The 17,539-nt window shown below is 42.9% G+C and overlaps 1 protein-coding gene across 1 annotated transcript in view; it reads left to right on the forward strand.

The window, feature by feature from the left end:
• Positions 1-2,170: 2,170 nt before the first annotated feature.
• Positions 2,171-17,539, forward strand: part of gusb (glucuronidase, beta) — a 78,475-nt gene continuing 63,106 nt past the window's right edge. Inside the window, exon 1 of the mRNA XM_060913456.1 lies at positions 2,171-2,443. Within this exon, the coding sequence (XP_060769439.1) occupies positions 2,246-2,443 (198 nt within the window). The 5' untranslated portion in view covers positions 2,171-2,245. The remainder of the gene's footprint in view (positions 2,444-17,539) is intronic.

Below are 17,539 nucleotides of genomic sequence, written 5' to 3' on the forward strand. Positions count from 1 at the left end.
TTGGTGGCTCTAAATTGACCATGAATGTGAATGGTTGTTTGTTTCTGTGTGTCATCCCTAAATATATATATATATATATATATATATATATATATATATATATATATATATATATATATATATATATGAGAATAGCCTCGTTCCACCAATTCAGGATGATAACACCCCCCAACAGCTATCAAGGCAGCAATCCGCCATCAAAGCTGCAGTGCTCATGAGAGCTGGACTGGCCTCCGACTCCTGGGTGGAGCAGAGATGGTGGGAGGAATGGAGCCGCTCACGCACCACCTTGCACTCTTTCACTGATTTCCCCTCTGCAAAGCCCTGCAGTTACCATCTCACCTGCCCGCCTCCGCACTGGATGGGGCAGGACCCAGTCCTTCCTCAAGACGATTGGAGCTAGTGAGGACGATGCCTGCCAGTGCGGTCGCACGCAAACAATCCCCCACATCCTTCAGGAGTGCCCAGTTTTCAAGCCACCCCATGGACCTGACGATCTCATCAAACTGGATGTGGACACAGTCAGCTGGCTGGAGAATGCTGACATCTCAGTGTAATTCCCGAGGAAATTACACAAACGAACGAATGATCCCTGCGATGATCTGGCGACTTGTCCAGGGTGTACTACACCTCTCGCCCATAGTCAGCTGGGATTGGCTCTGCACAGGATAAGCAGCTACAGATAATGGATGGAGATATTACGTCGTAATTATGAGAAGCCTTCTCATTATAAAATATCATAATTATGACATAGAGGGCAAGTTCTTTCAGGGGGTCAAAGTCGCACACTGGCCACCTTGTATCAAGGAGGAGCAACAATCATTCTGTTATCACACCGGTCCACTGTGGAGGCACTCGTAACCCCTAAAATCACTCTACTCTGGACTGGCACTTGTTGGTGATACTCCCAATTGACATGTTTTATCTCTAAAGGAAGAGTTAGAAAGTTTTATAATAATGAAATATATATATATATATATATATATATATATATATATATATATATATATATATATAAAATTTACCAGCTGGGAGGTCCGTATCGTGAAATACTGTGACAGAGGTCTTGAAAATACTGACTGAGGCTCTGGTAAATAATATATTTAGTTTTTTCTTTACCATATTCTAACAGAAAATGAGAGCGCCTGAAAGGGAAACCATATTCAGAACAAACCTGCTACAAGCTCGGTTTCGACAGAACTTCACAAAGACATTGAGGTCGTAGGTCGTCTTTTTTGTTGTATTTTCTGCCCTTTGCTCCTCAATAAATTGCTGGATTTGCTCGGCGTTAGCAACAGTTACAGGTTTTCAGCTTTCTCCTGAAATGTTTTCTTTTATTTCATCTTCATCAGGGTAGTAAAATTCGCTTTCACTGTGAACACTGTCGTTATTGCTATCCATGCTGTAAAATTAATGCTATTATACTGAAAAATGCGAAAATAAATGTTGACAAAAAATTGCTACTATGTTTGTTGTTGCGGCACGGTGGTGTAGTGGTTAGCGCTGTCGCCTCACAGCAAGAAGGTCCTGGGTTCGAGCCCCGGGGCCGGCGAGGGCCTTTCTGTGTGGAGTTTGCATGTTCTCCCCGTGTCCGCGTGGGTTTCCTCCGGGTGCTCCGGTTTCCCCCACAGTCCAAAGACATGCAGGTTAGGTTAACTGGTGACTCTAAATTGACCGTAGGTGTGAATGTGAGTGTGAATGGTTGTCTGTGTCTATGTGTCAGCCCTGTGATGACCTGGTGACTTGTCCAGGGTGTACCCCGCCTTTCGCCCGTAGTCAGCTGGGATAGGCTCCAGCTTGCCTGCGACCCTGTAGAAGGATAAAGCGGCTAGAGATAATGAGATGAGATGGGAAGTTTGATAACATCTCATAACAATGAAGTGACAATGTCATAACATATCTAATAATAATGAGATACAACGTGATAATTATGAGACAGGTTCTTATTATTATGACATACTATGTGACTTCGGTGGGGGTTTGTTTGTTTTTCAAGTGGCGGAAACAGGCTTTCATAGTAATTATTTACAAATGTAATAAATAAACTTGACCAAATCGGCTCTGAAAATGGAAAGTTGGCCCTCCTCAAGATGGCGGCGCTTGTTGCCGTTAGACAGTCTCGAGCACAGAATCCGTCACGTGAAGCGCGAGTCACGTGAAGCGTAGCGGAAGTGAAGAGGAAAGCGCGGACGGAGCGCGGCGCCGCTCGGAGCTTCTGCAGCACTGCAGGCGCGCAGCTGGCGGAATGGCGCTGGGGAATATTGTGAGTCTTGTTGCCTTGTGGATGTTTTGTGAGTCGGTGGACGGCGGGACGCTTTTCCCTCAGGAGTCTGTGTCCCGGGAGGTGAAGGAGCTGAACGGGCTGTGGACCTTCAGAGCCGATTTCTCTCCAAACAGGAACCAGGGATTCGAGCAGTTCTGGTTTAAACGGCCGTTAGCAGAGGTACACAACACTGACACACACACACACACACACACACAACACTGACACACACACACACACACAACACTGACACACACACACACAACACTGACACACACAACATACACTCACACACACACAACATACACACAGACACAATACTGACACACAACATACACACAACACTGACACACACACAACATACACTCATACACACACAACATGCACACACAACACTGACACACACAACATACACTCACACACACACAACATACACACACACACACAACACTGACACACACAACATACACACACACAACACTGACACACACAACATACACACACACACAACACTGACACACACACACACACACACACACAACACTGACACACACACACACACACACACACACACACACAACACTGACACACACACACACACACACAACACTGACACACACACACACACACACAACACTGACACACACACACAACACTGACACACACACACACACAACACTGACACACACACACACACACACAACACTGACACACACACACACACAACACTGACACACACAACACTGACACGTGAGTTTACTCAACCAGAAGAGCCAGTGCAGAGGAGTGGGCGACTAGGCTATATGACAAAATATTATATCGCGATACTTCATGATATCACGATATGTGTTAGTGAAGTGCGGTAAAATTATAAATAATAATCAAGAAGCCTTTATTTATCACATACACTCAAGCACAAACTTAAGCACAGTGAAATGTTTCCTCTGTATTTAACCCATTAACCATTAACGGCCGTACAAATAAAGTTATATGGATTCTTAAAAAAAAAAATTCAATATTTATTTAGAGCTATAATCAATTCCCACGATGAAAAAAGAGCGCATAACATTTACACTTTGTGTTTTGTCAAACATTGGAGCTTTGTATTCATTCTGAAAAAGTAACTGGGATATATCATTGTTAATTATCATTCAGATTTTAGGTAAATTATTTTAATTTGCATTTTATAAGGATTTTAATTGCCAAATTGTCTAGAATGCTAAACCACAGCAATTCATCCAATCCCGTGGGGTTTTCTCGGGGTCCGGGCACCTTACAATTTTCCCCCCATGGTGGCACGAAGGAATCAGTCCCGAGATTAATTATTGTGGGTAATTATTATGGGTTTAACTCATAAAGCGCGCTCTTCCCGTGACAGCTCATTCACTTCACGAGGATAACCTTCCCGTAAACAAATTACGAGGATAACCAGAAAATCTTCCCGTAAACCAATTACGAGAATAACCAAACAAAAATCTTCCCGTAAACCAATTATGAGGATAACCAAACAAAATCTTATAAATAGATAACTGGGTTTTTCTGATACTACCAACCAGGCAGAAGTCCCGCCCAACTAATCAAAGAGACCCAGGGCTCGAAATTAACTTTTTCTCTTTGTGTCCCCCAGTGGTCCCGAATTCTGTGTTGTATTGTCCCGAATGGAAGCAATAGTGTCCCCATTTTTTTCCTCTCTGAAATAACCAGTGGTTAATATTATCATATGAAGTTACTATTATATTTGTAACTATGCGATTTTGAACCCTTTATATCATTTTTACAATAAGTCACAAGACACAAGCGACACATGTCCTATACATCATCTACTTCAAAATTACAGTTATTGCATTTTCAGTTTATTAAACTTTGGCGATCTCACTGTATGAATAGATACCCGTTTATTTAAAGGGGCCAACTAGCTCATTCAGAAAATGTTTCAACTCCCTACATCTGCAGTACACTTTAGCTGAAAATAAGACCCCTTTTATGTTCATTTCATCTACTTATACCTTGAATATCTGTTGGCACTTATAAGGCCAACTTATAATTTTCACCATTACCGTTATCCATTTTTATAAACTTTCCGTTATCCATTTTTATGAACTTTCCGTTATCCATTTTAATGAACTTTAGCGGCCGGGTGCAAATGTTAGCAACATCAGCATAGTGGCAGGTCCGAGCCTAGTTGTGCTGCTGACTGACTAAACTTTCTGAACTAGAAAGACACCAAGAAAACTCACTTATTCTGTTGAACGGTATCTTCCGTCAATATCATCCACATCATTCCTGTTGTATTTTATAACGTGTCTAACAGTGTTCATTAAGTTCATTCAGTTGCTAGCGTTGCCTGCAGACCAGGCGATGACACTTTGGATCCTGAAGGTCCCGGAGACGTTATGTCTGGGCTTTCAGTTTCTTCCCCGCGGTCGGTCCGCTTCAACCACTTCAGCATTTTTGTTCTGGCAAGAGTCGGCGCAGCGTGTGCGGTAGCAATTCCATTCCAAGTCCATATAATGCGGACACCGGCCGAAGATTCTAGAACAGAATGCGCTGCTCTGTAGCCTACGGATGCAGGTGCATCGAAAGTGTAGCTACTATGTATGTTTCGCTGTTAACGTTTTAAAATTAAAATTGACAAATTCGGTGAATGTCTACGTATGTTACGGCTTTGTAAATAATATTAATGTAGAACTTTTTTTCTAGATCTATTTTTTTCCATTGTCCCGGGATTGTCCCAGATATGATAACTTTGTGTCCCGATGACATTTTTTATGGTCCCCGGGACATCGGGACACCGTTAGTTTCGAGCGCTGAAGAGACCCCTTACCTGATTGGAAGTATCCCCGTACGGGCCACTAAATTGAAAGTGTTCCCCCAGCTGGAATGGTCAACTTCTCGAGACCAATGCCCTCGTGCCACCCACCTGCAGAATTCTGGGGTGAAAAAACACCGCGAAAAACAGACCAGAAAACCAGAGATTGGCTTCACCACTGTTTATTCACAGTTTTCTCGCCAAAGATGAAATTTTACAAACAACCTTTTATAACAAATTATAATCTCTCTAAACGGCCTATTGTGTCTGTCGAATATGTGTGTGTATGAAAAGGATGTGTGTAAAATGTGTGTGTGTGTGTGTGTGTGTGTGTGTGTTGTGTGTGTGTGGATATCTTGTGCTAAGTCAGCAAATCACATCTTAATTCCAATTCCTTAATTCCATTAATATGTATGTGTATAAGTGAAAATATATCCTGTATACATTTCAGATGTTCTAACAGATATCAACATTTACCTCATGTTCTGATAGAATGTTCCAAAACACGTCTCGAGCAATGTGTCTAGCTTAGACAGAAGGTCACACAGTAACTTACAAGTTACACAGAATTCAATGCCTTCTAGCTGGCATTCTAACTACAATATTAAGAATAAGTATTAAGAATTACTGCCTTCTTGGTCAAGAATAAATATTTACAATTATTTATCCTTACAAAGGAATAAAACCTTACAATATGTGTGTGAATGAAACCTTCAATCATAAGCAAAATAATATTCATATCAGCGATTCAGCAATTTCAGCATTTATGCATGTCAAAGCGTGCAAGATATTTTCACAACAATTTTAAACAAGACACCATGTTTATGTCTAGCAAAGAGGAAGGTCAGGTTAGTCTAAAATAATAAAGGATCTTAAAAGCTCTAAAATATTAAATCATAAAGTCTAACAATCCTAAATCACGTGCAGCTATAAAACTAACTTAAATCATGGCTTTAAATCTAACACCTACTTACTTGTGCAATACTATCTGGGTAATACTGGTAATAATACCTGTGCAATACTTACACATGCAATACCACCTTTGTAATACACTTATATTAACTATATATCTGCAAACCTGTTAATTTATGCAAATTTCTTAATTTTTTAATCTCTAAATTTGTAGTTTATTTCTTTATATATATATCTCAGCTGGATAGTACAGTGGTAATGCTCACTGACTACGATGCAGGAGATCGGGGTTCGAATCCCGGTCGGGGCAAAACATCATCCAGTAAGGGTTCTTAGGCAAAAACCCCTCATGATATATCAGCCTACCTCAGGAATGAGTGAAGACATAATTGATAGAGTCATACCGGCTCAGACGTCGCCCGGGTCAACAAGGTCTGCGTCAGTTGCTAGGGAACCTGATGAGAAATGGGCTACTGGAACAAGACATCGATGGACGAGGACAGAAAATACGGATTTGCTGGAATGCTACTATACAAGCAATCCCAAAGAGAGGGGATACATGCAGCGAATGTGGGACCATTGGATACTTCGAAACCCACAATCAAGGCTAACAAAGAAACAGCTATTAGCCCAGTGTTCCAACATCCGTAATCGAAATCTACTATCACAACTAGAGATTAATGAAATACAACAACGATGCTACGGCAAGGGGGAGCCAGGAAGACAGGTCAGCGGGGAGATGTCATCACCCCCACAACCAGAGATTGGGTACCAAGCCCCAACAGCTAACAGCCTCAACACAAGAGCTGCTGACCTGAGAAGGAAGATCATGACCCAACTGGAAACCTGGAGCCCCCGACGAATACCGAAGCTGAGTTGCCAAGTACCTTCAGAAGATCTACTAGTAGATGTGAATGCTGCTCTGAAGACAATCTCCACAAGAACCATCACTGAGACCAACAAGCTGATACACAGTACAGCAACAGTAATCATGGAGATGCTTGGACACAAGGTGGGCTCGGGACATAACAAACAGTATCCACCATGGAAGAGACAATTAGAGGCCAAGATAAAGGCAGCACGGAGAGAAGTTAGCCTGCTAGCTGAACTACAGAAAGGGAACATGGTGAATAAAGGGGCACCCAGGAAGTACAACTCACTCTCCATACCAGAGGCACTCGAAACTGCCAAACAGCGACTAACAGCTCTGGCCACCCGGTTGAAGAGATACACCAAGGAGGGAGAGGCCAGGAGAATAAACAAGCTGTTCTCCACTGAACCAGCCAAGGTGTACTCTCAGTGGCAGGGGAACAACAACCGGTCAGACCCACCAAGAGCTGAGGTGGAAAAATACTGGAAAGACATATGGGAAAGAAAGGCACTCCATGCTAACTGCACTCCATGAACGCCTAGCAGCACAGATGAACCAGCTGCTGAGGAATGGAACCCACCCAGAATGGCTAACCCAAGGCAGGACAGTCCTAATCATGAAGGACCCCCAGAAGGGACCCATCCCATCCAACTACCGGCCAATTACCTGTCTCTGCACAACATGGAAGGCCCTGTCAGGCATCATTGCGGCAAAAATGAGTAAGCATGTGGCACAATACATGAGCGAGGCACAGAAAGGAATTGGCAGTAACACCAGAGGAGCCAAGCACCAGCTACTGGTCGATAGAACAGTCGCCCGAGACTGTAAGAAGAGACAGACCAACCTGTGCACTGCCTGGATTGACTACAAGAAAGCCTACGACTCAATGCCACACACATGGATACTGGAATGTCTGGAACTGTATAAGATCAACAGGAACCTAAGGACCTTCATCCAGAACTCAATGGAAATGTGGAAGACAACCCTAGAGGCCAACTCAAAACCCATTGCCCAAGTCAACATCAAGTGCGGCATATACCAAGGAGATGCGCTATCACCACTGCTGTTCTGCATAGGCCTGAACCCCCTCAGTCAGATCATCACGAAGAGCGGCTACGGGTACCGATTCCGTAGTGGGGCAACAATCAGCCACCTGCTCTACATGGATGACATCAAGCTGTATGCCAGGAACGAGCGAGAAATAGACTCGCTGATCCACACCACCCGGATCTACAGCGATGACATAGGGATGTCATTCGGATTGGACAAGTGTGGCCGGATGGTCTCAAAGAGAGGCAAGATGATCCGGACTGAGGGGATTGACCTACCAGAGGGCAACATAGGTGATATCCAAGACAGCTACAAGTACCTTGGCATCCCACAGGCTAATGGAAACCATGAAGAGGCCACAAGGAAGTCAACCACAGCCAAATACCTCCAGAGAGTAAGGCAGGTCCTGAAAAGTCAGCTGAATGGTAAGAACAAGGTCCGAGCCATCAACATGTACGCACTACCAGTCATCAGATACCCCGCTGGTATCATAAACTGGCCAAAGGAGGAGATAGAAGCCACAGATATCAAGACTAGAAAGCTCCTCACCATGCATGGAGGGTTCCACCCCAAGTCCAGCACCCTGAGACTATACACTAAGCGGAAAGAGGGAGGCCGAGGGCTAGTGAGCGTCAAGACCACGGTCCAGGATGAAACATCGAAAATCCGAGAATACATCAGAAACATGGCCCCAAAGGATGAACTGCTAAGTGAATGTCTCAGGCAGCAGAACCCTGATGAGAGTGCAGAGGAGGAGGAGGAACAGACAACCTGGAGAGACAAACCCCTACATGGCATGTACCACCGCCAGATAGAGGAAGTGGCTGATATCAAGAAATCCTACCAGTGGCTGGATAATGCAGGACTGACAGACAGCACAGAGGCACTAATCATGGCAGCACAAGAACAGGCCATAAGCACAAGCGCCATAGAGGCCAGGATCTACCAGAGTAGATCAGACCCAAGATGCAGACTGTGCAAAGAAGCCCCTGAAACAGTCCAGCACATAGTAGTGGGGTGTAAGATGCTAGCTGGATCAGCGTACATGGAGAGGCACAACCAAGTGGCTGGGATAGTATACAGGAACATCTGCAACCAGTATGGAATAGAAGTACCCAAGTCCCAATGGGCCATACCACAGAAGGTGGCTGAGAACAACAGGGCCAAGGTTCTGTGGGACTTCAGCTTCCAGACTGACAAACAGATCCTGGCTAACCAACCGGACATAGTGGTGGTGGACAAAGAGCAGAAGAGGGTGGTGGTGATAGATGTGGCGATCCCAGCTGACGCCAACATCAAGAAGAAGGAACATGAGAAACTTGAGAAGTATCAAGGGTTGAAAGAGCAGCTGGAACGGATGTGGAAGGTCAAGGGTTGCGTGGTCCCCGTGGTAGTGGGGGCACTTGGGGCAGTAACCCCCAAACTGGGAGAGTGGCTCCAGCAAATCCCAGGAACAACATCTGAAGCCTCAGTCCAGAAGAGTGCAGTACTAGGAACATCGAAGATACTGCGCAGAACCCTCAAACTCCCAGGCCTCTGGTAGAGGACCCGAGCTTGAGGATGACATGGATACCACCCCCCCCGCCGGGGGTGAGAAGGAGATTTTTTTATATATATATATATATATATATACACACACACACACACACACACACACACACACAGTGGGGCAAAAAAGTATTTAGTCAGTGTACCAATTGTGCAAGTTCTCCCACTTAAAAAGATGAGAGAGTCCTGTAATTTTCATCATAGGTACACTTCAACAAGAATGAGAAAAGAAATCCAGAAAATCACATTGTCTGATTTTTAAAGAATTTATTTGCAAATTATGGTGGAAAATAAGTATGATAACAAAAGTTCATCTCAATACTTTGTTATATACCCTTTGTTGGCAATGACAGAGGTCAAACGTTTTCTGTAAGTCTTCACAAGGTTTTCACACACTGTTGCTGGTATTTTGGCCCATTCCTCCATGCAGATCTCCTCTAGAGCAGTGATGTTTTGGGGCTGTCGCTGGGCAACACGGACTTTCAACTCCCTCCAAAGATTTTCTATGGGGTTGAGATCTGGAGACTGGCTAGGCCACTCCAGGACCTTGAAATGCTTCTTACGAAACCACTCCTTCGTTGCCCGGGCGGTGTGTTTGGGATCATTGTCATGCTGAAAGACCCAGCCACGTTTCATCTTCAATGCCCTTGCTGATGGAAGGAGGTTTTCACTCAAAATCTCACGATACATGGCCCCATTCATTCTTTCCTTTACACGGATCAGTCGTCCTGGTCCCTTTGCAGAAAAACAGCCCCAAAGCATGATGTTTCCACCCCCATGCTTCACAGTAGGTATGGTGTTCTTTGGATGCAACTCAGCATTCTTTCTCCTCCAAACACGACAAGTTGAGTTTTTACCAAAAAGTTCTATTTTGGTTTCATCTGACCACATGACATTTTCCCAATCCTCTTCTGGATCATCCAGATGCTCTCTAGCAAACTTCAGACGGGCCTGGACATGTACTGGCTTAAGCAGGGGGACACGTCTGGCACTGCAGGATTTGAGTCCCTGGCGGCGTAGTGTGTTACTGATGTAGCCTTTGTTACTTTGGTCCCAGCTCTCTGCAGGTCATTCACTAGATCCCCCCGTGTGGTTCTGGGATTTTTGCTCACTGTTCTTGTGATGATTTTGACCCCACGGGGTGAGATCTTGCGTGGAGCCCCAGATCGAAGGAGATTATCAGTGGTCTTGTATGTCTTCCATTTTCTAATAATTGCTCCCACAGTTGATTTCTTCACACCAAGCTGCTTACCTATTGCAGATTCAGTCTTCCCAGCCTGGTGCAGGTCTACAATTTTGTTTCTGGTGTCCTTTGACAGCTCTTTGGTCTTGGCCATAGTGGAGTTTGGAGTGTGACTGTTTGAGGTTGTGGACAGGTGTCTTTTATACTGATAACGAGTTCAAACAGGTGCCATTAATACAGGTAACGAGTGGAGGACAGAGGAGCCTCTTAAAGAAGTAGTTCCAGGTCTGTGAGAGCCAGAAATCTTGCTTGTTTGTAGGTGACCAAATACTTATTTTACCGACGAATTTACCAATTAATTCATTAAAAATCCTACAATGTGATTTCCTGGATTCTTTCCCCCCATTCTGTCTCTCATAGTTGAAGTGTACCTATGATGAAAATTACAGGCCTCTCTCATCTTTTTAAGGTGGAGAACTTGCACAATTGGTGGCTGACTAAATACTTTTTTGCCCCACTGTGTGTGTGTGTGTGTGTGTGTGTATATATATATATATATATTTTTTTTTTTTTTTTTTTTTTTGTATACTTAATACTTTTGCACTATTCCTTCACTGCCTTATCTTTTTCTCTTTATATATTTTGCTGCTGTAACAATGTAAATTTCCCCTTGTGGGATAATAAAAGGCTATCTTATGGTAAAGGCCCCTGTCAGCCGTGAGATTCGAACCCAGAACCTTCTTGCTGTGAGGCGACAGTGCTAACCACTGCACCACCGAATAATATTAATATGAATAATAATAACTAGATTTGCATTTCCTCAAGGAAATACTAGTGCTTGCAAAGATGGATGGATGGATGGATGGATGGATGGACGGATAGTGATTATAGTGATAGATAGATAGATAGATAGATAGATAGATAGATAGATAGATAGATAGATAGATAGATAGATAGATAGAGGGAGAGGGGTTATACAGAGTTTAGACAGAAAGAAATTAAGAAAGAGGTGAGGATGCAGATATTAAGATAGACAGAAATAAAGTAGATCGATAAAGTGATAGATAGATACAGTGACTGAGAGAGAGAGTGAAAGAGAGCGGTTATACAGAGTTAAACCCAAGGGCGTTTCTAGCTATTGAAAACACCAGGTGCTGAATCAAGTTTTCTTGGGGCTTGTATTTTTTAAGGGAGATTGGCAAAGACAGGTTGGCGAGGTTATATCTAACTTTACAAGAAATATCATCACCCACACACATTCAAAGGTTATGACATCTTAATTACTGGTTTTTTTTTTGCACTGCTCTTTTTAAATTCGTCGTTCACTTCAGTTTCTGTCTCGTTATTATTAAGTTATTATCAACGTCCATAACGTCTCAGGAAACTGAGGCATGTGTCAAATATCTCATCTCATCTCATCTCATTATCTGTAGCCGCTTTATCCTGTTCTACAGGGTCGCAGGCAAGCTGGAGCCTATCCCAGCTGACTACGGGCGAAAGGCGGGGTACACCCTGGACAAGTCGCCAAGTCATCACAGGGCTGTGTCAAATATCACTAGTCAGGGATCCCAGACGTCCGCTATTTAGCGGAATTCCGCTATTTTTCTAGCCAAAGTGGTGGTGTTTTTTTTAATCTCTTGTATATCCGTAAAAAATATGTTTAAGTAAAATGACCAGCAGAATACGTTCTGATTTGGTTTGCTTGTTTAGCGATGTTTTTGTCAGCTTCATTTGTTCTTGTTGACATTCGGGAACACTCGGAAGTTAAATTGATGTAAATACCGCGAGACTGTACGCGATAGAACGAGAAAACAATATGGCTGCGCCCATTTGCTAGAAAATGTGTTTTAACTCCGTTCGTGCTTTTGTTTCTAATGCATTGAACTTAATTCAATATGCAGGGCTGTGAAATTTCCGCGGATTCTGTCGCGAAAAATATCATCTTCACAAAACGTCTATTATTGCAAAATGCATCATTGGGGAGGTCTAGTCGGTTTTAATCATAGCTTTTAATCGCCTTGCACGAGACCGGCGGCTCAGCCGGACTCGCGGAGTTTTATGCCAGCTGAGCGTGGAACACGTCTTGACGGCGACTCAGGAGCAGTGTTGCCGGATTGGGCGGTTTCAAGTGCATTTTGGTGGGTTTTGAACATATTTTGGGCTGCAAGCTCAGACATAGTTAAGATGCCATCAAAAAGGAAAGCTAAGGAGGTGTTTGAGAGAGATGCAAAGAGGGCTAGAAAAGAACACACAGACAGACTGAAGGAAAAGATGGAAAAGAACAAGTTTGCAAAACTGAAAGAGATGGTGTTAAAGAAAAGAAAATTAAAAGACTTTCATTAGATGCTGTTTGACAGACTATGAACATTTTGTAAATAGCTTTAATAGAGGAATGCAAATACTATAGAACTAATAACTAATAGCCTTACTGAAAGATGAATTGAAAGAAATAGCTGGGAGTGATGCAAAGAGGAATAGAAGGAGCCAGAAGTAAAAGAAAAGATGTAAATAATAGAAACATTAGGTTTTTTTTTAAACTTTTGCTCTGTAGACAAGAGACATTGTGACAGATTCTTGGAAAAAGCCAGGACATAATACAAGAATTAAGTGTAATTTGGAAGACAACAGGTATCTCTCACTTAAATATTGAGCATGATTTTTCACAGTCATTTTGAAAGGCCTATCAAAGTTTTCTTTTATTAACATTTCTTTAAATTGTTATTTACACATTTTTTTACTTTTATTTTGATTAAGAGATAAAATACATAGGCACTTATTAGATATTTCAAGGTATTTTACATGAATCTTTCATTTTAAAAGAGAAAACTGTTGATAGGTATTTTATATGGCAAAATGAAGACCAAGACTAGTCAAATATTTACTTGTTGAGATCAATTTTTTACTTGCAGGAAATGCTCAGAATGCACCATATAACACCTAAAATGGCTTGGTGTCCGGCTTTTGCTGGGGGGCTGTGCCCCCCCCCCCCCCCCCCCCCCCCAGACACCCCCCCCCCTTTTCCTCGGATTTCTTATTTACAATTTCACAGCCCTGAATATGTCATGGAAAAAAGATATCGTCCATAAAAGAGATATCGGAACAGTGTCCGGGTTAGAAGTATATTCTTCAAAGCTACATTTTCATCTAATTTTTATAAATAATTTTTTTTTGCCACTTATGTCATTGATTACAAAATATGGCATCAAATAGATACACATTATGGTTAAATTCTGTTGCTTTTCTATGTTAAATCTATGTAAAAAATGTGTTCTATAGCATCTTTACATGTTAAAATCTCAACAGCTTCAGGGGGCTTGCAGCGCCCTTGACCCCTGCTGATAGTTTCTTACATTCCTCTATTTTTTTCAATTACTGCTGGGATCCCTGACTAGTAAAATTAATCATCAGTTTAATAAAAATATATCATTTCTCACTCACATATCTCTCCTTTAGGACCACAAAGACAAAGTCTAAGCTATATTATCGTATTACAACATTCAAAATCCCAGGTGACATCCCAGCTCACAAGACTATGATCATAAATATGTCTTCCAAGTTTCTCTCAAAACACACACACACACACACACACACACACACACACACACGTATATATTTACACCATTTTCTCCAATGCATCCAGGCTCAGTGGACTACAGCAGCTCATTTGTGGTGTCTGGACAACACAAATTTATGTTGACATTAATATTGCATGGCTAAAAAAAAACAACAACTACTATTTTCTCCCTCTGTGACTAATATGCCAAAGGCTGGCTATGGTACAGTCGGCTGGCTGGTTCTGCGTCGGCTACACGTAGCATTAAAACATGAATAATTATATCAGGGAAACTATTGGTGTCCACATGAACACAAATTGTTGTTGACCTGTTAAATAAACTTATAATACACGGGGCCAAATTACTCAATTCTGATTGGTCAATCAAGGAGGGCTTTTTTCCTTAATACTGAAATGCTATTGGCTTGTTCGTTGCTTGGTTACAGTTACAAAAATTAGCAAATTTTGTCAACAAAATGGCTGACTCTGCTGACTCAGCAATGCCACGTTGACAAAGAAATGATAAACCAATTAAAAGCTGCAAGCGAAAATGAAAATACCAAAAAAAATAGAATTTTTGGCTTTCCATGTTTCAGAAATGGGCCTCGTGTCGTGTCGCTGTGTGATGATGAAAGACGCTTTAGAAACTGATTCCAACGTGCAAGATAGTCTTACGCCCTGATTGGTTCAGTTATAATACACAGGGCCAAATTACTCAATTCTGATTGGTCAATCAAGGAAGGCTTTTTTCCTTAACACGGGGCCGTATTTCTGAAATGCTATTGGCTAGTTTGTTGGAATTGGCAAAAAGCCAAACAAGTCCAAAAGCCTGACGAAACAAAAAGATATTCTGTGGAAATGCGGTCCTCGTGTCGTGTCAGAATTGAGTAATTTGGCCCTATGTATTATAAACAAGTAATCGTATGGTTCCTCGTAAAATTAAGGATCAATTTCACTCGTGATTTCGAAGTTTTTCAAAACTTCGAAATCACTCATGAAATGAATCCTTAATTTTACTCGGCCCCATACAATTACCTATACTTAGTCGGGGCAAATAGACCACTATTATAGATATTCATTAAACCACTTGAACTTTAGAGCTTGCCTGGCTCACTAATCATACAGACCCTACGCTGTAAATTCAACAGAACCAGGCTACACAAATCAAATCAAATCAAATTTATTTGTACAGCGCTTTTAACAATAAACATTGTCGCAAAGCAGCTTTACAGAATTTGAACGACTTAAAACATGAGCTAATTTTATCCCTAATCTATCCCCAATGAGCAAGCCTGTGGCGACGGTGGCAAGGAAAAACTCCCTCAGACGACATGAGGAAGAAACCTCGAGAGGAACCAGACTCAAAAGGGAACCCATCCTCATTTGGGCAACAACAGACAGCCTGACTATAATATTAACAGTTTTAACAGGTATAACCCTCAACTGTCCTCATGGGGCCGTCCTTCACAGGAGTGGGGCGATAAAACTCCGACCAGACACAGGGCACCAGGATGGATCAAGCAGGTCCGAGGGGCAGAAGAGGCCAGCATCTCAATCCCAGGACCAACATGTAACTCAGAGGGACAGATGGGGGGGGGGAAGAGAGAGAGCGAGAGAAAGAAAACACGTTGTTAGGTAGAGGGACAGATTGGGGTGGGGGGGAGGGAAAGAAAACACAGGTGGTTAGGTATGCCCAATGTCACCTAAATAAGTAGGAACAGTATACATATTGCACCGAGTACAAGCAGGGACTCCGGCAAAACTAACTATGACAGCGTAACTAAAAGGGGAGAGCCAGAAGGTAACACAGGCATGAGGGAGCCCCGGGACATAAAGCAGCCAGCCACTACACCGTCAACAAACTTGAGTGAGCAAGCGAGTGGGGACTGACAGCATCCATACATCCCAGTTTACCAAAACACTCTATGTCTGAGGACCAGAACAGGTTTTGTGCATCAGCATAAGTCGATGGGTTACACTGTTGATGAAGGCATTTAAGTTTTTTCCGCCCTCTGATTGGAACCAATTACTAATTGACCTGAAACTTAAGGAACTGGTCTCATTACACATATTTAATAGGGGCAGCATGGTGGTGTGGTGGTTAGCACGGTCGCCTCACAGCAAGAAGGTTCCGGGTTCGAACCCAGCGGCCGGCGAGGGCCTTTCTGTGTGGAGTTTGCATGTTCTCCCCGTGTCTGTGTGGGTTTCCTCCGGGTGCTCCGGTTTCCCCCACAGTCCAAAGACATGCAGTTAGGTTGACATGGGGCGGCCTTGGGCTGAGGTGGCCTTGGGCAAGGTACCCAACCCCTGACTGCTCCCCAGGCGCTCTGGTGTTGCTGCCCACTGCTCTGAGTGTGTGCGTGTGTTCACTGCTTCAGATGGGTTAAATGCAGAGGATGAATTTCACTGTGCTTGAAGTGTGCATGTGATGAATAAAATAATAAAGGTTTTTTTTTTTTAAAGGTTTTTTTTAAAGTGATTTTAAATGAGTTACAGACAGAATCATGCAGCTGTAGATGTTTTGCCTGACTTTTTGGTATACTGATTTTTACCTAACTTTTGTTGATTACTTTTAAACGACCTCTTCATTGCGTAACTTATTTTGTAAATTATTTAATGTTGTGTGTATGGATGTAGCCCTGTGATGACCTGGCGACTTGTCCAGGGTGTACCCCACCTCTCGCCCATAGTCAGCTGGGATAGGCTCCAGCTTGCCTGCAACCCTGTAGAACAGGATAAAGTGGCTAGCAGGGGCGATTTCTCAGAGACAACAAGGGAAGCCGAGCTTCCCCTAAAATTCTCTCCCCAAACTGCGGCGTCTACGACGTTGAATTCTCATTAAAACAATAACTTGCATAACATAATATATGCCCGAGATTGTATTTATGTTCATAACTATCCTGTAACTTATTTGAGTGATGTCTGACGAACTTGCAGTTCGCTACGAGAATCACCTTTGCTGCCAGGCTGTAACCTTTCTTATTTCAATGGGCTCTATGGACTGGCAGCAGTGTTGCCAGATTGGGCGGTTTTAAGTGCATTTTGGCGGGTTTTGAACATATTTTGGGATGGAAAACGTCAGCAGTATCTGGCAACACTGACTGGCAGCCGGGTATCCGTTGCAGTCTACGAGACGGCTCTGAACAGACAATTTCGGCTAGTTGTTATTGGTTAAAATCAACAAAATCGTCACTTCCAGGGAAGCCGGGCTTCTCTGGGACTAAACGAGACAGTGGGAGGGACAAGAAGCCGGGCTGATAAAGGATTATTGGAGATATTGTTTGAAAGACATGAGGAGGGCGGTACTTCGGCGAGGAACACGGAAGCATGATCAGTCAGTCCCTAGCGGA

Source organism: Neoarius graeffei, chromosome 28, assembly GCF_027579695.1.
Source record: "Neoarius graeffei isolate fNeoGra1 chromosome 28, fNeoGra1.pri, whole genome shotgun sequence".
NCBI classification, from domain to species: Eukaryota; Metazoa; Chordata; class Actinopteri; order Siluriformes; family Ariidae; genus Neoarius; species Neoarius graeffei.